Source organism: Toxorhynchites rutilus, chromosome 2 (assembly GCF_029784135.1).
Source record: "Toxorhynchites rutilus septentrionalis strain SRP chromosome 2, ASM2978413v1, whole genome shotgun sequence".
In the NCBI taxonomy this organism is placed as follows: Eukaryota; Metazoa; Arthropoda; class Insecta; order Diptera; family Culicidae; genus Toxorhynchites; species Toxorhynchites rutilus.
The window spans coordinates 319,372,017-319,395,384 of record NC_073745.1 but is presented as its reverse complement, the minus strand read 5'-3'; the positions used below and the strand labels follow the sequence as shown (position 1 = coordinate 319,395,384).

The following is a 23,368-nucleotide window of genomic DNA, read 5'->3' as shown; positions in this document are numbered from 1 at the left end:
CGGATTGAGTTCTTAAGGTGGGACCAGAATGCCGCGCCATGCGTCGCGTTGCGACAATTGTGCTTTGACACTTCATTTTAAATATGTGTGTTTCCATTTAGTCGAACACAATAATGCGTTGCGTCATTAGCATCGTTGTACTAAACGCTAACATTTGTTCTAAACTGCTTGCGCAGAATTCGCGATGACAGTGGCATGGTGTCGACGTCTGGTGACAACTTCAAATTAGGGTCATAATTTGGGTCCCAAACTCATTAGTGTAATCTCAGATTCAGATCAGATTAGAAGACACGGAGCAGGTTTTTAAATTCTAAAATGTTAATGAAAATTTTCACACGTGTTTCTGACTTTCATTCAACCATATGGCTAAACAATTCCAACATTGTTGCTGAATTTTTTCATCATAATATAGGGTTGTCTTCATAAACAATTTTCGTATGAGACTTTTTCACCACCTGCAAACAAAAATGTTTTTCATTTAAATAGAGTACTAGTTTGATATAGAAAAGCTAATTTTCAATCATAATTTTAATTTTGAAAACGTGTTCATTCCGACTGAAAATCAGCTATTCTTTCACTCTCCCCTAAACTAGTGAACGAAGCTCAATGCCGCCAGCGCGGATATGTCAATGTGTTGTTTTTAAAAACATTCAACTGATCCTTGGACACAACAAGAATAAGATTTTCATACGAACTTTATTTTGTTTTTGTTTACATGAAAAGTGGTGAAGCGAATGCTAGATTGTGACTGTAAATCAGCAGACTGCGTCGGACGAATGTTTTAGTACAAAACGCAAGCAATGACTGCTGATGAGAAGCAACGCACAACGCGACATTCTGTTTCCACCTTTAGGAACTGAATCATGCACACGTGAAGAATCAAGTCTTCGCGCATAATTCAGCATTTTTATTCTGAGTGCATCCTTCTGAACAGTGTCCTCAGTATGATGATATCAAATCGGTTTCAGTCAACCTTTTTTCAAGAAACACAGTTTAACTTCATTGTGTACATCTTATAAATTGAACTTCTGTTTATTTTTTTATGTATTTTCTTTTCAAACAGAAATGAAGCAAAAATCAATCGCGAAGAAGTGTTTTGTTCGCTCAACATTGTCGCAACATTACACAGTGCGTTGAGTGCATAGAAATGTAGGACACAAATCATAACAGCAGAATTCAATCATTGTGACACTTTGGTGTGATGGGAAAAATTGTTCATAAGTATCAGAACTACTGTTTGCATAAATGTCCCATGTCATTTGAATAATCGCATAAGTGTTTCAAGCGACAAAATCTTTGTTTATCTAAAGGGAAAAGTTCTGTTCATTTCGGATATGCAGAAATCATTATTTGAGTAACTACGGGTTTAACTTATGTTGTGTATTTGTTTTTAAAGAACAGAATAATTGTCTGCATAAGTGTCATCTGAATAATCTCATGTAAAAAATCTTTATTTGTCAAAAGTGAAAAGTGCTGATCTTTTCGGATACACATTGCTGGCATTAATTACACATTTATTGCATCAATAGCAACAGTGTTTCATATTCAACGAACTATAAAAATAAAATTATGTATTGATTACTAGCTGACCCGGCAAACTTCGTACCACCCAAAATTTGTTTTTTGTTATCAATACCTTCAAACATTCACGTTTTCTTACTATGAGCATATTCATGGGTCCAATCGCAGAACTGTTCATTGATTGATCATCTGTTCGACCTCGTTGAATTTACCTTTTACTATAAAATTCCTAGTGAATTGATTATTCATCATATGATTTACTCCCAAATTTCTTCCCAAATTTTGAAATGAATACCATAAACCTAACCATAAACCATAAACATAAACCTGTAAGCAATATGCAACAAACATTCAAAAGATTTGATCCAACAATACAAAATCGATAGACCGAATGAGAATGAGATGAGTGACTCTTAGTTTTGCTCATTCAAAATAAGGCTTACATCCTTTTTTGCGAACATAAACTTGATAGCTCTGCAGAAATGTGTAGATCCTAGACGGGGATTTTACCACAACGCTACTCCTGTTTTAACATCAGTTAGTTTGATGGGCACCATAGCAATCAAGAGCAAGAATTGTTGTGAATGTGCACTATGCTTATGTTTCTGAAACCGAAATGTTTCGGTTTCCGGACTATCTTCTGGCGTATAAGTGATCAGATAGCGGAATACGCAGCGGTTCTACTCTCCTCTCTACTTTCCATCCACTTTTCAAAAATTTGATGACTAAGCAGCGATTGGCGCTGACCTACAAATAATTGAGTATCTTTTGAAACTACAGGAGTCTGCGCCTAAATCATATATGTCCCCAAAATGGACATATTTTGTAATAATTCTATGGGGATCTGAGCGCGGAATTCGGTGGAAGTATTTTTAAAACAATATCTAAAGTTTGAATTTTGATGTAATCTTTTTTATTTCTTTACAAATTCATCTTCCACGTTTCTCGAGAGAGTTATAAGAACCAAGCCACTTTTCCATTAAAATATTCTCTACTTACCTTGATAATTACATTCTATTTCAGTTGATTTGATGGCACACAAGATTTGACTTTTCATAATAGTTGTGATTTATTTAGCTTACCAATACTTGTTTACATAGTTTTAGGCATACATAAACAAGTATAAATGCATTGGACACCCGAAAACACCCGGCTCAACGCCCTGTGTAATGTTATAAATTCAATGAAATTTATTTTTTCTCGACCACAGTCAGCAGTTGCTGCGAATTCCGTAGTCCTATCGGATTTGAAACACTACCGGATTTGAAGATTCGATCGAGATCGACTTTGCATTCTACTACCCGATGTAAAGACTCCGTCCGGTCGACCTTTGCAAATGTGGCAACCTTGTCTTGGTACAAAAGAAACATCAAAATAATTCATCCGTGTTTGTGAGATAATTTAATCCACCAGATAAGCAGGTCCCCGAAGGTTGTTTTAAATTATTAAAATCTGAATGATGATTAATACTTGATGTTATTTGAATGCTTGGAAGACGCAATCCTAATCTCTCCAACTATTTTTTATCGTGATTCCTAGTATTCGCTCTAAATTATATCATTAAAATGTGTGCATTTTACCCGAAAGCCCATTACCATTATTGCTCCACGGAAATGGAACACTTAGCTTTATGTCATTTGTCCGCATTTGCCCAACTCGTTTGGATTTAAGTCAAACGGGTTTCGGAATACTTTTCGTTCGGGTAATTCCGACTCGATCGAGCGCTAGAATGAGGCTGAATGTATTATATTTCTTAGACAGCTGTTCAATACATTTGTCTATTTTTTATTTAATTTGTTAAAACACTTGTTTTTTTCGTTGATTTTATGTGTCATCAAAACACACATAGGTGGCGTCCAAATTGAACTCCTATTGAACTAGCAGAAGTCAACATATCGAGTTCCACACTGACATTTTCCCTTTGTTTTCCGCTGAATTGTGTTCAACACTGACAGTTCTGGTTGGGAATTTTCCTAACGATCTTGGCATCAATTTTTTGTCAATGTTCAAACAGTTTATTGCCAAAGAAATGAACAAAAAATGAATTATTCAAAACTCAATTTTTGAGCAATTTTGATAAACCATTGTTTTTCACTGATTTACATTTAACATTATTGCGTTTCATTCGACCTCCCTAGATTTTTCGAAGTTTATTGCTATGGATGTGAAAAATGTTCTATAACTATTGTATAACTGTTATAAAAATATATGCATAAACCCAAAATTGATTTTCAGCTCATGTTTTGTCATCCCGATTTATTACATTAAATGAGCGTAAAAATGACATAAAATGCCATGACTCACAAATAATGCATTTGTATAATATATATGTTACGGCAATATAAGATTCATACGAGCGAGCGAAAGAAAAGACACGTTTCAATTAAGCACACATCACTTCGCCACATATGTACACGACCCAGACCGAGATAGATATAGTTCTCCTTCATGCTACAAAGTGTTCCCTAAGAGTAAAATTAGAAAACACTTTCCAACTTCAATTTGTAATGAGATGTAATATTATCACGCTTCTGCGTAACAGCATCATTAGCTATGTGGATAGCGTGGTCGTGTAAAACAGAATATAATTCTAGCCGGCCTTGGTTCGATCCCCGTTAACGCCGTTTGAACTTTTTTTTTGTGTGCAATCCCAAAAAAAATGAAAAAGGATAAAAGAAAGAGAAAAGTCTGCTTCCATACATACAAACATTTTAAAGCGTTGGGGGACATATGACATTAAAGCCCGTCCACGTGCAATTTCGGACACCAAGATGATGCCAGTAAAACAAAAATTCACGTAATACAACGAAACCGATTGTTTATTTCAGTAAAATAGACTTGGGTCTACAACAAGGAAAGCTTACTTCGATGTTAATTACGTTGTCTGTAAAATTCACGAACTTTCTTGGTAACATCTGCCATTAGGTTCCGTACAGTATCCTCAGATATGCTGGCGGCAGCGCTTTTCCATCTCCTCTTGAAATCATTAATGCCATTCGCTTTCTTCTGAGTTTCGAATAGTTTTTGCTTAATCAGAGCCCACTACTTTTCAACTGGGCGAAGTCCTGGACAGTTCGGTGGATTTGCTGTTTTTGGCACATATTTGACCTCATGTGCATTATACCATTCCAGGATGGATTTTGCATAGTGACAAGAGGCCAAAACAACGCAGGAGAGTCGTGGCTTCTTATGAATGGTAGCAACCGCTTCTGGAGACATTCCTTCTCGTAGACATCTTTATTGATAGTGCCGGTAGAGACGAAAAATTTGGGTTTTCGGCCACAACTGCCTATGGCCTGCCAAACCAAGTACTTTTTGGAAAATTTAGACTGCTTCTTGGTCCGGAAACACTCGGTTACTGCATTCCTTCGCATTGCAATATAAAAAGCGAGACCTGGAAGCTGTTTGAAGTCTTCGAGAACATAAGTTTCATCGTCCATTATGGTGCATGAACATTTTTGAAAAACTGGGTGTAGAGCACCTTAGCACGGCTTTTTGCAGTGAAATTTTGCTTATCACCACGATTGGGCACCTTTTTCACTTTGTACGCCTTCAGTCCATGCCTCTGCTTCACTGTACATATGATTTTGATTTTCCAACCTTTCGAGCCACATTTCTAACTGAAAGGTTGGGATGTTTCTCAATAATGGCAACCACCTTTCGGTCCATCTGTCGGGAGCATACTTTACGAATTGTTTCACTTCCAACCATCCGATCCACAGTTAAGCGCTGGTCAAACGATTTGCACACACTAAACACGGTACTCTTAGGCAGTTTAAGCTTTTTTGCGAGATCGCGCACCGACAGTGTTAGATTTTGCTGCCGTTCGCGCAAAATGCGTTTGTGTACTTCCACTTGGCGATTTGGCGCCATTTTACCAAACTGAAGAAGAATGTAAACGTGTTGAAAATCGAAATAAAGAGGAGGGTTTCAGCTGTCATGTAAGTGAAATAGTTCATTGATTAGTGAAATATTTCGTAAACTACACTGAATGAAAAGTGTCCGAAATTTACCGTGGACAGGCTTTATTTGCCTATTTGACGCTTCATGGCAGGAAATGACATGTTTTCAGTCGAAAATGAAATGCTTTCTGACAACGCTAGTTTGGGTGTAGCGATTGAATTTTTTCTTTAAAAAACGTTTATTAGGTGAATGAACATTGGCCCCAAAAATTCCATAATAACTAAACTCCTGAGTGATAAAACTATATATTAGGAAAAACATTCAATAAAACAAAAAAAAATATATAAAACTTACTCTTCTTTGTTATGATTTTAGTATTCTTATACTGAAAATAGTATCGATTGATAAATTTCAGAAATGTTATTTTCCAGAACTGTTGCTTTTCTTGAAATAAAAAAAAATCTTCATATCTGACATCCCTGATCATGTCGATAAAAAGTGGTGAATCCAATCTACCAAATAAACCATTTCAGTTAAACTCATGAACTGGAATAGGATATTTTGCTCGACTCACCAGTGACTGGAGCCGGGACGACGAATTGCTCGTCTTAATATGGAGGAAATGTGGTTTCAACGAGACACCGGGTTTGTCAAAATCGATCTATGGAAAGAAACGTTTGGCGAACGAATAATGTGATTTAACCCGTTGGACTATTTTTCGTGATGTTATGTGAAATCTTTCCTTTGAGCCAACCGAGATATGTACCGGAAAAATATTCGAATGAAAAAAGCAAAGAATGATCTTCCGAATAAAGCCACATTCATGGCAATCAATGATGTGTATCTGAGTTTTCTTTCAATTTAATGTTATATGACTCTATAGAAACACCCTGTGCATTGTATGGCTATATATAAGTTCATTATAACTCGATCAAGTATCAGAATACGTCTTACTTAATGTGATGACGATAGACGTCTCATACATTAACTTATAAAGATTCAGTTCGAACCCTCAGAAATTTCTCATACCACAACTTTTTTTTCTGTATAATGAAAAACTGTAATAATTTGAAAAGATGTTAGCACATTATCATCTTTAATTGACGGTTCGCGGTTCACTTGGTTTGAGTTAAACATCCGTCTAAATTCAAGAGTAAATCGTTTATACATGTAATGTTTCGGCTAGATCTTTCGTTAGCTTCGAGACTCATTGATATTATTTGGATAAATTTGGAACATTCTTCTCTGAATTTTGTCTTTTATAAAAAACATCTATCTGTTCGCATTAGAATCACAAGAGAAAACCATCTAATTTGTTGTAAATTAAAAAATATCGATGATTTTTAGTTTACTGGTTTAAAAAATTTCAAACAACTTATGGGTGCAACAATAAAAGAGATACTTTCGACCCAACTTCCAAACATTTTGTTCAAAATATCATACACACTATCCAATATTATCCTACTAAAGTAGATAGATAGAATTTCTAATTGCATTTTCAGTTTCTCTGAACTTCTATATCATTTTAAAAACATTTAAAACCCATGCTAAATTGTTGTTAATTCAATAAAATGAGAATCTCACATCTCACAATCTCTGCCCAAGCTGATTCCCCTTTGTTTATGATACCAAGTCGTCTAAAGCCGTACCGAAACATTGGCAGCGCCAGATAACAGTCCAGAAACAAACACAAGCTTCACCACAACATTAAAAAATTGACTTTTTGCCTCTCTTTTCTCCCATCACATCCATCCAACCTCGACCAACCGGAAAAAATGCAAAACTAAATTCATTAATCTAATCCGTCTCCGTTCTTCTATCTCGGCTAAACCACAAAACCGCTGTCCCCGAATCGCGCTTCTACGGGACGAAAAACACCGAAACAGGCACCTCGTACGATGACTACTCCTCGTCCACATCACTTTAACAGTCGGTGCCGCCAAAGACGCCCTCAGTTTACGTAACACTTAGGACAAACAAATTCGTCGTGGTCCTGAAAATACACTCATACCGGTCACCTCCCCTCGGTAGGCCCCACCAAAACCGAACAAACGAACACATCGGAACATGGCTCGCGAAAACGGACTGACGAGGGTGTAATAATTTAAAGCGCTCTGACTTCTCCCTCCCCCAGAGTCGGTGCGGAGGAGTAGCATTTACATAATCGGATAACGTGAAATTGGTAAAGATCAGGCATAAAAGTTGAACCCCACGGTTCGCTGCGCGTTAACCCCGACATAACACACAAAAATAACCGGAAAAGCGATTAAGACGGGAAAGCACTCTGCTGCCCCATTCATTCTCTCGAAAAAGGTCTGCGAACTAAATAGCGCGCGTAAATTGGAAAACGCTGCTATCGGCTCGGATGATAAAAATCCAATCAACCACTTCAGAATCAAGTGAATCGAGAACCATCAACTCATCAACATTCACTCACTTCCACTACCCGTGGGAACATTGAACGGAAACCCTCATCACATCACAGCAAAACATGTTTCAATTACAGATCACTATTACTTCGTTGGCAGAATGCGCGACTGACAGAGGAACGATTTCGATGTGCATTCATGAGAAAGCACAACCATAACGTTACATTATCACGTGCATTACACCGTTAGTGAGTTTCATTTTTACCCCAAGCCATGCGTTCTTCAGCAACCAAAACGTGTATTCTGTTGTGTCTATATTCTACTTCCTTTCTAATATCTTCAGTCCAAAACATGTTTATCTCGATGATTTCCATTGGAAGTGCACCCTCACCCCATCCAACACTTTTTTTACCTGTTTTATTCTTCCGTCAGTTGATTTTGCATCTCGTTTGAACTTACTTTGTATCTCTTTGTAGAAGTTGATTTCCTGCTCTGCTTTCCATTTATCTCTTCATCAGGAATGATGTCTGTGCCTGCGATTGTTGTTGTCCAAATTCTATTCTCTTTGCTATATTCGATTGAATCTTTCTCGTAGAAGAATAGATCTTTTTTGCAATATCCTTGCCCCTGCATACAACAGTTTTCTGTGCAATGTTAATTGTTGATCTATGCCGTTATTTGCTCGTACAACACTATCAACACTGCAGAATCAGCATACAAATGCATAACAATATCCACTGCCTTCATCAAAGTAAAATATGATTACATTTAAACAAAACAACCTTACGTAACCATTTATTTTGACGTAGGACTACGTCTTTGATTTCTATATAGGGAGGAGACTCTACGAAATTGAGAATGAAACATGTAACGAAAGCTTGAAAGAATTCAAATACATATTACGCAGCATTCTTGTTGTTATATATGGCATAGAACATACCATTAGACGAGGAATTTATCCAGAATTTTTTTTCTAAGATAAAAATAGTGGTCATAGACGAATTTCATGCGAATTCGGCTGGCCGTTGCACCGTTTCAGATAGCAGTGAATCATTGTGGGTGTAAACACATCGGTCTTTTAAGCAACTTTGCATGCTCGAAATATTCGAAAAAATCAAACTACTTTTTGGATATAACTCAAAAACTATGATACCTACAAAACTCTGGTCAAAGGATGAAATGTTGGAAATTATTCAGATTCTCATGAAAAAAATATCACAGTTTAAAATAATTCGCCGAAAATAAATTTATTTAAAAAATTAAAATTCAATTTTCTCAAAAACATACTTTTTTTTAATTCTAGAAAAAAATAAATGAATTGTCCTTACAATTTGCAACAAGTTATCCATACATTAAAAGATGTGCACTTTTATAGGGGAATTTTTTTTCTAACAACGACTTTTTCATGTCTTCTTTGAGAAAAATTCAATTTTTATTCTAATTTAGTTTAAAGTTAAAATAGCGATACAGGTAAACTTCGATATAACGTACATTTCACTTTCAAAATTGTACGTTGTATCGAATTGTACGTTATATCGAAGCATAATAAAGTACTCACAAACGTAGTCTATAATACATTATCGTGCTGCTGTTTTAGTAAAGTTAATGAATAACTTCAATCGGAAGACGAAGCCAGCCTTTCTCATGATGTTTCCCTTCGTACTGTTGATTAAAACTTGATTCATTTAGAATCCAGAATAACAAAACCAGCTGTATTTCGGGATTGATTGAAGGTACAAAACTTGTTTTAGCATCACAATTAAGATAATTCATTGCTCTATCAGAAAAAAAAAATTCCTTTACACTTTGGAAATGTGTACGTTATATCGAGTGACGTTATAACGAGGGTACGTTATATCGAAGTTTCCCTGTATAGTGTATTCGACAAAGTTTTAGAACTTTCGTCGAAGACGTCAACTCTCTATCTTTTATAGTTTCTGGAATATAAGGCATTTTTGTATGGAGGCTCCCGGAAAATACATTATACATTGCTCCCGGAAAATACATATACATTTATACATAAAAACGTTACAAATAAAAGATTAATAGTAATTTTACAAAGCAAAACATGAAAAGGTTGTTGTTCGCAAAACATTTTCCCTGTAAAAGAGCCCATCTTTCGATGTATGGGTGAAATGGTAAGAGCTATTCATATCTTGGTTTTTATATCTGTTTCAATGATGTTGTCTGGCATCAGTGTCGATAAAATAAAGATGTTTTCACCAATACAAACAAAACCATTGCCGAAAATTCAAAAATGAAAAGCACTAGCTCGAGTTTTACGACGTTTTCCACTATACATTGCGACGCAGATGAAAATTTAATATTTGGTGAGCAATCGATTAGATTTTGGTTAATATTACTTGGTAGGAAGTGCGTGCAAACGATCATTTTCTTCACACTGTTTTCAAAATTATTGATTTTAGGGCGAGGAGTAAGGGAGGGAGATGAGAGAAATGAGCGCCATTTGTGGCTAGCTTCCACCTTCACATTAAAAAAACAAGCTTTCGAGAAAAATTAATTTTAATTTTTAAATTTTTTTTTTCAATTTTTTTGCAAAAATTTGTTGGATATTTTTTTAGGAAAACATAAATAATTTCCTACATTTCATTCTTTGACTAAAATTTTGTAAGTTTGATATATTTAGCGTGATTTTTTTTTTATTTTGAGTTTTTTTCAACTGTTTTTCAAAAAATCTTAATTTAAAAACTATAAGATCTACAAAATGTTGGTTAAAAATTGAAATATGAGAAATTTTGTAGGTTTTCTTTAAAAAATATCAAACAAATTTTTGAAAAAAAAATTCATTGCAAAAAAAAATTTAAAAATTAAAATTCATTTTTCTCGAAAACATATGTTTTTAATATTCTGGAAAAATAGATATAGATGTCGTTTGCGATTTTGAACAAATCAAGAAGATGAAACCTTTACAGCCACCTTACCATATTTTTTTTTATTCTGACAACAACTTTTTCATGTTTTCTTTGAAAAATTACTATTAAGGACATTATTAACACAACGTATTATCGTGATTTACATGTTCTGAAAAACTTTTTTCTATTTAGAAAAATGTCAAGAACATGTCAAAGGCAAGAATTTACACAAAACAAATGTTACGAGTAAAATTTTATTTGTTTAGGATTCTTCAAACAAAAATGCCTTATATTCCAGGAACTATAAAAGATAGAAAGTTGACGTCTTGGAAAGAAGTTCATATTTTTATAAGATCTAAAACTTTGTTGAATACACCATATCGCTATCTCGACTTTGAACAAAATAAGGAGAAGTTGTATTTGAAAAAAACATGAAAAAGTTGTTGTTAGAAAAACTTTGCCCATTTATTAATGTATGTCGACTTGTTGGAAATTGTAAGGACCATTCATATCTCTTTTTTGGGAATTTTAGAAAATTGTGTATTTGAGGAAAATGAATTTAAATTTTTAAAATAATTTTTTTTTCAGCGAAATTTTTTTCCAAAAAAAAGTGGTATTTTTAAATGAAAATATAAACAATTTCCTACATTTCATCCTTCGAACAGAATGAAGTCGATGTTCGGTCATTTAGAAGATTTTTCTATAAAATAACTAAACTGATTGCCGATTCAGAGGTTTAGGAGGTACACTTATGCGAACCGGTTCGTGATCCTTAAAAATAAGAATGATTGGGGAAGTAAAGTAAGTTGACTTCATTTCCCCAAATCCTCTTGGCTATTCTTCTTCGTATAACGGCTCCGAAATCTTTACTACTACTTCACCTCTTACAACCTCCTTTGAAGAATACTAATCCATGTAACAAACGATACTTTTCAGGGTCCCAATTTGTAATATTAAATGAGTTAAATATACAAACTCATTTCAAAAACTTTTTTTCTCGAACAATCACAATCCTACGTCAGGCTTTCGTTCGTCCCCTCAGGTACTGGCCCCAATTTTTTTAAATACACAATTGAAGGTGAAGGTGGAAGCTAGCCACAAATGGCTGCCACAATGGCGCTCATTTCTTTCATCTCCCTCCCTCACCCCTCGCCCGAAAATCAATAATATTGCGAAACAGTGTGAAGAAAATGATCGTTTTCGCACACTTCCCATCAAGTAATATCAACCAAACTCTAGTCGATTACTCACAAGATATTAAATTTTCATCTGACTTCGCATTCTATAGTGAAAAACGTCGGAGAGCTCGAGCTAGTGCTCTGAAAGTTAAATTTTCATTTTTCAATTTTCGGCAATGGTTTTGTTTGTATTGGTGAAAGCATCGTTATTTTTTCGACACTGATGCTAGACAACATCATCGAAACAGCTATAAAAACCACTCAATAAAATGTTATTCCTGAGTCATAGCGTTTCATGTCATAAAAATCAATAGAATAAAATTGTATTGATATCAATACAATTATTAGTTTTACGTTTAATGGGTCCACAATGTAAGTTTTACCAACTTTAACATCAAAAACAGAAAACGGAAAAGTATTACATTCAATCAAAATGCCTCGGCCAAAAAAAGAGAAGGGTTAAGGCTCTCCAATGTGAATATGTGAAAACAATACGATCAACGAAGGAAAACAATAAGGAATTATTAACATCGAGTTACTATGCGGAAGAACTTGTTAATACCAAAAGAATCCCAATTCGCATGTGTTATAAATTTGCTCATGTTACGCTCGCGTATAATCAAAATTTTACTTGATATACAAATGCACCTTCTATATATATTTATATTTGCAATTGTTCATCAGAACATATCGTTCATACACTTTACTTTAGTATTGAATTGTTAATTTTTTTTTTTCAAATGTATTCAAAGACTCGTGTCAATGAAACGCCACACAGTCTGATAAGTGAATTGATCTATTTACGTGTGCTTTGCACTTCTCTCACAAACACTATTACCCCATTTTTGCACGTGGGTTTACCTATACTACTACAATGGCTAGCTTCCACCTTCACCTTAAAAGAATCGCGTCAAGTTCAATTCGACCAAAATTCGATCATAATATTCTTTACAAAACTAGAAGTGGGTTATATCTGTGCAATGACAAAAGGTAGACGTAGGACTACCACTAGCTTTGTAATCATTTGTTTGAAGCTGCATCTGAATCAATTCTCAATGAATGAATGAATATTTTGAAAGATTGCTGGAAGCTTTTCTTGTTAGGGTGTTTTTAATTCAACTTCAAAATTCAACTCTTTTGAACTTGTTGGTAGTTCTGAAAAGAACCGATGGGTTTGCGTGGCTTTGTAGAAACAATTGCAGATGGTTGATAGATGATTCATTCTTATTCTCGTGAGAACAATACACGTAATTTGGTATTCGATGACCACCAAAAATCCTCCTTGGTAATACTCTTCCCGGCTGTTGCAATCATCGATCAATTGCAACATTCTAGAAAAAATCGAAAATAGAGCTGCTGTTTTCACCAAATAATGCGGTTTATTCGATATTGTGAAATATTCTCTACCCCATATCAAACATTTCGTATTATCCGCTATCAAATCCATAGTCAATGGCACCCATCGGTATCGAATTATCATACTTCGTTTTTCGCTAAATGTTCCGTTCATTCCGGCCGCAGGAAAGCAGTGGGATTGGGAGAGAAGTGCATAGTGTTTAGGCGAGCAAGTGAGACCCTTCCAATTCTTGAGATATTTTAGTGCGAGACCATCATCCAGTCTCATCGCAATCACAACTGAATGGACTTTCGAGCGCGCTCCGGCTTATTTACAGAATTATGTGATTTCAATAGCCTGTTTTCAAAATAGCCTATTGAAACAATAGTCAATGAAAAGTTAATAAGAAGCAAACATATAACTCTTAAAAAAAATTTCTTTTGTAGAGAATGATGACCATATCAATTCGTTGAGCCGAAGCAGAGTTATTACCGTTCAAAGAAGGAATGGATCCCCCCTTGGAAATACTCAGTACAAATAAAACCCCCTTTTTGCCAATTGGAAACGACGGTCGATTGCGGCACTCGTAAACAAATGATAATATGAATGCTGCTTTCATCAATAAGGTTTTTTTGTTATGATGAAATATCTATATCCTGACTGACTGACAGGCTTGTTGAATTATAGAGACTTTAAATTTGTGCAGTTCATTCGTACGAGCGGACACCAGATTATATACATATTTGTGTGATTTCAATTGCCTGTCTTCAAAACTTTTTTCCCTTCACATTACTCATATCCGGCTAATGAGAGGGCTGACTCATTAGCAAAGGTGGGTGCGATTGAAGGCGACATTTATCAGCGTCAAATCGCCTTCAATGAATTTTACTCTTTACTCCGCAAAAATACCATCGTTAACTGGCAACGCAAATGGAACGAAGATGAATTGGGCCGGTGGTTCCACTTAATTATCCCTAAGGCTAGCCTTAAGCCACGGTTCAACGGGACTTTATTCGCACCTTCTCCCTACTCATGTCCAACCACCGTTCGTTAGACGCGCTACTTTTTCGTTTTAATCTTGCCGACAGCCATCGCTGCGTTTGTGGCCAAGGTTATCACGACATCGAGCACGTTGTTTGGTCGTGCGAGGTATATCTGGTTGCCGGATCGAATTTAGAAAACTCCCTACGGGCCCGAGGAAGACAACCCAATGTGCCGGTGAGAGATGTGTTGGCTCGGTTAGACCTTGATTACATGTCCCAAATATATGTTTTCCTTAAAGCTATCGATCTTCGAGTGTGATTGTTCTTACATCCTTTTCCCCTCCTTTTCGTCCATCGCGATCTTTCGGTTCCCTTCCTGTTAGTAGGAAAATAAGTTAAATTACAAACACATATTAGAAGTAAGGATAGTTTTAAGAATTGAGTGTGGAATGTGAATGTGAATGTGAGTGTGAGTATGAACATTATTACAATCTCCTTACATCCCATCCTTTTCCGAACGAAAATGTGTCACCCTTCTAAACTCGAGTTGACCGCTAGTATTCGGTTTCCTATTTTATTAACCATAGAATTAAGGAAACATATTAATATATTTTAGTAAAAATATAGTTAAGAGTCTGGCTCCTTTAACCTTATGTAACTGAGCCTGTAAAAATAAACGGATTAATAAAGTAATTTTTAAGCTATTGAAACAAGTTTTCAGGACAATAATCAAAAATCATATAACTTTTGGACATTTTATGTAACACTCTCGTTTTCGTAACGACGTACTTATACTCGGTACAGAAATGAAAGACGTAGTCCTACGTCAAAAAAAACGAAGCGGTGCATCATTTCATCGACTTTCCGCCTTGGACCATAAACCCTCTTCAAAATCGCACCGCTTTGTGTGACGTCTCTCATTGACAGTTGCTCTATTACCTAAGACGAACACGATGAAAAACTCACCTTGAATGGTCGTCGTTGAACTCTTGTGATATTCCCGAAGGCGAATGATGTTACTCTAGTTATCTTTGACAATATTGATACTCGAATGAACACCGAGCTGCTAAAAATCCATCCACTCGCTCGGCTAGGAATTAACCTTTCAAGAAACTTCAAGATACGACCAAGTAACTATGTGGTTGTGGATTATGTTCGCAGCATAGCGAGCAATAATTATATAAATGAGTTAATCAGTTATATATTCTCCGCAGTTCATTTTTTCCTCCAATTCACAACTGTTTTGGCAACCGTTCCCCTTCGTAAGTGATTTGGGACGTTATTCATTGATTCCAGAAGACCTAGCATTGCAGGGCATGTCATCGACGACAAAGTCACCATTTTTGAACTTTTCAAACCATTTCCGTGTTGTAGACCATCTTCATACATATTGCAAATGTCCCGTGCTGCTTCGGCAGCTTTTTGAACTCAATGAAAAGCAAAGATGTATCGAAAAAGTTGAAATGTCCTGGGTATTCCATTTCTAAACCTTAAAACTAATAAAAAATTAAATAACTCAAAAATACAATTGACATAGTTTTGTGGAGCAGAAAGAGTTCTATCAAATGAATACTTACCCTTTGCCAAACAGCAAACAAATCTTTGTAAATAGAAAAAAAATAAAAAGACGCGATGAACTTATACCCCAACCCGATGTATCCTAACTATCAGCATCACACGTCATTCGCAGCGCAGGACTATCGACTCTTCGAAGCTATGTTTCTCCCGAAAACCGTGTCGTGCAAAACCGCTGTGCCTAAACCTAGCAAAAAAAAAATCCCACATCAATTTAATTCCATCCAGCTTTTTTGGGAGCTCCACTTCGCTGCTCAGGATTATTTATAACTATTTCGCATCGTACACACTGAATTTCAAATCAAGGACACCATTTTGTCACCCGATTACAGTCTCGACGAAATCGGAATTTACAAACCACCTCTTGAGGAAGTTAGTGGCACACATTCCAATTGGCGCTATGGATGTATAACGCTGCCAACTGAAAGCGACCACAAGCAATCCAACAAGTGATTGCCTGTTGATTCCTATAACATGAAAACGAGCAATTGAAATGATTAAATCGCTTTCGCAAAAGTCCGCACTTTCCTCGTATGATGATGATACACCACCACCGGAATGCCTCTGAAACGGATCATCTTCTCACCCCCATAATCCTTCGCCGTTATCATTGAGTAAGCATGGGCGATGGAACGTTATCACGAGCCCGCAGACCCTTTTACAAAATCACTTAACCTTTATCATTATTACGTTAATTATCATTGATGTATGTCCGCACCTATAACCGGTTTAGGTCAGCATGTCCATTAAAAAGGGCGCACAAAACGAAAGCGATTTGCTCGAGCAGGGCAAAAGTACTTTACGAGAGACGGGTGAAGGGAGGCTGACTATTTTGTAAAGTGTTACTGTCGTTATATCGGATGTTTCGAGGAAGCTGGGTTCGAATATGTTCTGGATCATTCGTGGACAAAATTTTCATATTAAATTGGAATACATTCCTCACAGTTTACGTGGGAAAGAAACATGTTTCTCTTAACCAGACATCCCGGTGACATTTCGATTTCTCGGGACCGGACCCAGAACACAACCAATATATGCAAATTAATCGTTTGACCTGTCTTCTAGCTATCATATGAGAATATAAACTAAGCGATCAATCATCTGCCAACCGAATATTTTGAAAAGTAAGCTCACCCAATCGAAAGAAATCCCATTGAATGAACCCCAATGCGAATCACTCGCAATAATACGATCCTTTCAGCACGACAATAAAAAAAGGTCGGTGCCGCTCGCGGCTAACATCCGGCACAAAATAAAACCGTTACACACTGTTCTTATGTGTTAATATCTACACCATCAATGGTTATTTATTGTTGTTACAATTTGTGGTACACGTTGAATGTTTCCATGTAATCGAAAAAAAAATTTGACTTGGTGTTCCGTTGTAGGAAAAGTTACACGATATAGCTAAAATGTTTCCTCCCTCACCTTTACATACCATCTCCAGTGATCATGATGGACGAGGAAGATGACGAAGACGACGAAGAGGAAGACATTGAGGAGGAGGAGCTCGACATCCGGGGCGAGACGGACCTGGAATCGCCACCGTGGGACGAGTACGCCGAGCTGGATATGGAGGATCAGGATGACATGACGGAGAATACGGCCCTGCTGAGGACGGCCGACAAGACCAAGATCATCGTCACTCCGATCAGTCCGGTGAGTTGAATATGCGATATTATTTATGCCACTTTTTTCCTGGATTCTCAATTGCGGCAATGTTTCTTTGCATCTCACATTGATGGAAAAACCCCAACAAACAAAAACCTTCCGAAGTGTGTTTTCACATAGGCTTACTACCCAATAATTGGAGGGTTTTTGGGTTACCAAATGGAAAGCAATACAGCAATACATTGGTGTATTGTTCGAAGTTCATGTCCGTCGTTTCAGTAAGGCGCTTCTGGTACATTAACGAACGGACTTCAGTCTCCCACAATCCGCCATAATTGGGGAAGGCGCTGGGGTATAATATGCATCAAATCATTCCATTGTGTCTTCAGCATCTGGGATTGGATCAAGTCGAGCCACAAAAGATCACGTTCCTATTGGAAAAACAGATAAACTCCTTCCAAACGAAATCTCGGAAGACCACCCATCCCTTGCTGCGTCAGTCTACTTTGCTAACGGGTGTTAAATAAAAAATGAGAATTTTTTCAATCACATATTAATTTTTTTTTTTCATCGATTTCAGTATTTTTTATTAATAACATAATGTATTTTCTTCAAAAAAATGTCAGTGAATGTTTGAGTAAGAGCCGTGGTCTGCTGTTCGACGCAACTTTGTCGCGATGCTCTCACAAGAACGTTGTACGGCACTTACGTCCATTTTCCGGATACAATTCCGGATTCTTGTAGTCAGTTGCTTCGTGTCTTTGGCCCTCCAATTGTTTTTATACACTAGGGCACTGAGTGAGCCAAAGATATCCTCTATTGGGCGGCACTGGGGCAAGTTTGTTGGGTTAAAATATTTCGGCACGAACGGTATCTTTTTCTCCTCAAGATACGCCAGCGTCTTCTTGGCGTAATGGGAAGACGCCTTGTCTGGCCAGAAGACGTACTTCCCATCCGCGTGATGCTCGTTCAGGAACGGCAGCAGGATTTTATCGAGGCACTCTTCTCGATAGATTTGTTGGTTGATTGCCAGACCGCTCGGCTTAAACCAAGGCTTTGAAATGCCCCGGTCGGAAATGGCGATGTACAACATAACCTTTTTTTCAAACTTGTGCTTGAACTTGTATTTCACTTCAGGCGGTGTGGATGACTTGTCGCTGGAGTAGTAATTATCATTTCCTGGAATATGCGTTTTGGACAGCGGAAAATAGCTTTCGTCGTCCAGAACGAAAGACGTCCCGCGGTATTTTTTGGTCATCCACCGACACTGTGATTGAACCGTCTCAATCTGCTCCTCCGTGTACTCCGGCGACCTCGTCTTCTTCCTGCAGACGATTCCTTCCATCTTGAGGGTCCGATGGATCAATACGTGTTAGCAGCCATATTTCCGACCGGCGTCACGCAGGCTGGTTGCGTTCTTGTTGTCAAACAGCTTCTTTAACGATGTCTTCCTCTGCTTCGTCATTATCGTCACCGGACGACCACTTCTGACCTTCCGGTCTACGTTCAGGGAACCCAGGATACGATATACCGTACTGACAGGTACATTTTCTTCCTTAAAATGTGCCACGTGAACTTTTTTCCTTGCTGGAAATGCGTTTCGTAGAACCGTACTATGCGTTCGCGGAGCACGTGCTGTTTCGACGCCATCTTTGCTTTGACTAAATTCAAACTAGCAAAACCAAACACGCCTACTGTTTCTAGGGAGCCCAAAGACCAATTATCTTGGAGAAAGAAAATTTTACGCTCTTTATTTGAGTTACTGAAAGGTATTGAAAAAATTCTCATTTTTTATTTAACACCCGTTAGATGAGTTGAAAATACAATGCATGTATCTGACAAACAGGTAGTGCAGCATGAGGGACTCATCCACCAACTTTGAACACTACGAACATCGAGTTGCTGAGAAAAATATTTAACGAAACTGTTTATTAATTTATTTATTTATTTACTTATTTATTTATTTAATTGTTATCAACAGGCGGAATTTTGCCCTAATGATGTTAATGAAAGCTACGTATTTGTTCAAAAAATTGTTGCCGAACCACATTCCTTGAGAAGTGGAAGTCGAAATCAGTAGCTACTCTGTTGAACAGGCGTTGAAGACCCAATATGGCTAAGTTGTATCCATGATTGGTACGACGGAAAGGAACTCGGAGGAAAGCGTGGTCCCGTAAAGCTCGAGATTGAACCAGAAATAACTGGGCAAAAATAACTGGGCATTCTGTCCTAGCCAATAGCACATCATATACAAATAAGGCGCGGTTCACATCCCTTCGTACGTGCAACGTGTCAAGAGCCATTAGTTGGCACCGGCTTTCATAGCTGATGGGGGTCACACCAGGGTAATCGTCTTAAGGCTAGCTTACTTTCCTGAAGTACCTCATGACAGAATGCCGGATACTTCACGATTTACTAATGAATTTTTTACCCCTGAAAAAGACTCTCTACTGGAATGCTTTGAAACCCTCTTGGCTTTTGAATTTCGTCATGGTGTAACCAGAGGGTTAATGTTGGTCGATGTCCTTTATTCGTACGTGTCTCCTTTTCACTCTCTGTGTCAACTCTCGTATCTCGATAACCTCGTTGCAAACGAATGCTTCGCGGTTTCCAGGATCTGTTTTCATTGAAAGGAGAACCATGATAAGATCGGACTAGAGTACAAGTGCGCCACATAGTTCAAGACGTAGTACGGTCGGTTTCCTATTTTCAGTGGTACGATCCTTACACTTAATATTAAGTTCCTATGAAGTGATCATTGTTATCCATTACGAGAACATAAGCATATGCCAAATGGCAACGACTGCCAAGGAACCAGCTACCTCACGTCCCCTTAGGTAATTCCGAGGTGAAGTACATCTTCCACCACAAGTTCCCAAATAAGGTGCTTCTGTGGCAAATCATCAGCGAAAATGCGATGTCGAAGCAGCTCTTCTTCCGCTCGGGACTTGCGGCGAACGGGGATATTCACAGCACAAAGTACCTACCGGAAGTTACCTCCTTCATCCAAAAATATTATCCGGACGAGGATGTGGTGTTTTGGTCGAACATAGCTTCCTCCCATTACGCGAACAAGTTGTTGAAAGAGATGAACCGATTGATGATAGATCTTGTTCTGAAGTCTACCAACCCTCCGAGCGTTCCTCTGCTGTGTGCCATCAAGAATTCCTAGGCAAGCCTGAGCGGGGGGTCCAACAATTCTCGCTACAAAATTGAGGAGGAACTAATAAATAAAGCAAAGAAAATACTGGAAAACATCCAACAAGTATAGTAGCAATGGCGAATGTGCCAATTAGTCAATCAGAACGAGGGTTATTCGTATAGATATTGCTCGACACTTTTCAATTGTTCGATGTGTATTTTCAAAAATTATATATTTCTTCATTGTATTAAATTACTAGCTGAACCGGCGAGCTTCGTTCCGCCCAAAATACTTTTTTTGATATAAACACTTTCGAATATTTACGTTTTCTTACTAAGCCAAAGGTCCAATCGTGATCCTAGGTCTAGAAGTATTACTCAAAAACAAAATACATACAAAAAATTAAAAGAGTTATAATTCGTCGATAGAACTGAATCTAGATATATAAAAATGGAGTGATGTCTGTCTGTCTTTCTGTCTGTATGATTCTTATGGACTCGGAAACTACTGAACCGATCTACATGAAAATTGGTATGTAGGGGTTTTTGGGGCCGGGGAAGGGTTTCGTGACAGTTTGAGAACCCTCCCCCCTCTCTTAGGGGGGGCTGCCATACAAATGAAACACAATTTTTTGCATGACTCGAGAATTAATCAAACAAATTAAACCAAATTAGGCATATGGAGGTTTAAGGGTGCAATAAATAATTCTATGGTGGTTAGAAACTCCACCCCCCTCTCTAAGAAAGGACTGCCATACAAATGAAACACAAATTTCTGCATTACTCGAGAATTAATCGAACAAATGAAATGAAATATGGCATGTGGAGGTTTTAGGGTGCAATAAATTAATCTATGGTGGTTAGCTACTCCTCCACCCTCTCTTAAGGGGAAGGGGGGGCTGATTCTGCCATACAAATGAAACACAAATTTCTGCATTACTCGAGAATTAATCAAGCAAATAAAACCAAATTTGGCATATAACGTAACGGAGAAACATGTTATTTGCAAGTGGTGGAAAAATCTTGAACGAGACTTGTGTCTGAAAATGATCTGATATTATAATGTGGAGTTTTGGTAGAAGTACTAGGAATTTTATAGTAAAAGCTAATTTTACCGGGTAGATTAGAAGATCAATCAATGAATAATTCTGCGATTGGACCCATGAACAGCGCTTAGTAAGAAAACGTGGATGTAAAAACGAAAAATAAATTTTGGGCGGGACGAAATTTTCCGGGTCAGCTAGTTTCTTATAAAAATCAGGACTAATGCTACAATATCTATATATATATATGTATAAATGTATTTCTGTCTGTCTGATTCTTATAGACTCGAAAACTACTGAACCGATCGACATGAAAATTGTTATGTAGGGGTTTTTGGGGCTGACGAAGGTTTTCGTGATAGTTTGAGACCCCTCTCCCCTCTCTAAGGGGGGCTGCCATAAAAATGAAACACAAATTTCTACATTGCTCGAGAATTAATCAAGCAAATGAAACCTAATTAGGTATATAAAGGTTTTAGGGTGCAATAAATGTTTATATTGTGGTAAGACACTCCAGACCCCCCCTCTCTAAGGGGAGCTGCCATACAAATGAAACACAAATTTCTACATAAATCGAGAACTAATCAAGCAAATCGAGCCAAATTTGGGATGTGAAGGTTTTTCGATACGAGAAATGTTCCTATGATGGTATGACACCGCTCTCTCCTCAGGAATAAAATATTACACATATTTCAACCAAAAATATTCCAACCAACCATGGCAATTGAAAATTTTCAGAAAACTCTGAAGGAAAAAGGATAAATTCGGAAAATTAAATTCACGTATGTTCTACAATTACATAGTGACAAGCGTTGTCCATTTGATGTTTGCGCTAACGAAATTGATCTTTGTTCGAAAGTGGAAATGGATTTTCAGGTGATGAAACGCACTCCTATATCTTCTTCTATCTATACCAATAAAAATGTGTCGCCGAATGTGTTGATAAGAGCATAACTCGAGGAAGGAATTGTCCGATTTAGGGCTGTCTTTATCCTATCATATTTTCTGTATCAAACATTTATTCCATGTAACGGAGAAACATGTTATTTGCAAGTGGTTGAAAAATCTTGAACGAGAAATTTGTCTGAAAATAATTTGATATTATAATGATGAGTTTTGGTAGAAGTACTACGAATTTTATAGTAAAAGGTAAATTCAACGGGGTCGATTAGAAGATCAATCAATAAACAGTTCTGTGATTTAACCCATGAACTTTCGCATAGTAAGAAAATGTGAATGTTTGAAGGTATTGAAAACAAAAAAAAAACAATTTTGGGCGGAACGAAGGTTGCCGGGTCAGCTAGTGAGAAATAAATCAGGACGTCCCGAATGCATCTCAAAATCTGGAAATGTCCTGCTAAATCAGTTATCCTCATTCTTCACAGTACTAATATTCCAAAGAAATTTCTATTCCTTGTTAATTCCAATCGTTTGATTAATATTGTTCTTTTTTCATCTTATCACAAAACAAGCATTGTTTATATGTTACGAAACGTAATTGAATTGTAACACACACAAAATTGTACAATTAACACAAACATTATTCATTGTTCACTTCAATCGTTACAATTTCGGCACAACACAACACATTTTGTCTCGCACTGTGTTCACTTTATCGCTGCACTTCCTTCACCAGAAGATCAGATCCGATTAGAGGGACCACCTTCACATGTTCACATTAGTCATTTAGTGAAAAATGAGACCACATGGAGATATGGAGATAGAGATAACGCAAAACACTTAGTGTACATAACAGAGCCAAATGATCTTTGATACTATTTCATCTCGTACAATATTTTTGTCTCATAAAACCCATGAGTACAACGTAATGATTA

The 23,368-nt window shown here is 37.1% G+C and overlaps 1 protein-coding gene across 27 annotated transcripts in view; it reads left to right on the top strand.

Annotated features, from left to right (window-relative positions):
* Window positions 1-23,368, top strand: part of LOC129771300 (potassium voltage-gated channel subfamily KQT member 1) — a 1,095,885-nt gene that overhangs the window by 1,063,135 nt on the left and 9,382 nt on the right. For 26 of the 27 annotated variants that reach the window (XM_055774795.1, XM_055774796.1, XM_055774799.1 and 23 more), the window contains one exon: window positions 17,186-17,397. In XM_055774795.1, coding sequence (XP_055630770.1) covers window positions 17,186-17,397 — 212 coding nt within the window. Of the gene's footprint in view, window positions 1-7,310; window positions 8,042-17,185; window positions 17,398-23,368 lie in introns of those variants that run through there. The other variant, XR_008742331.1, reaches the window with a different exon arrangement.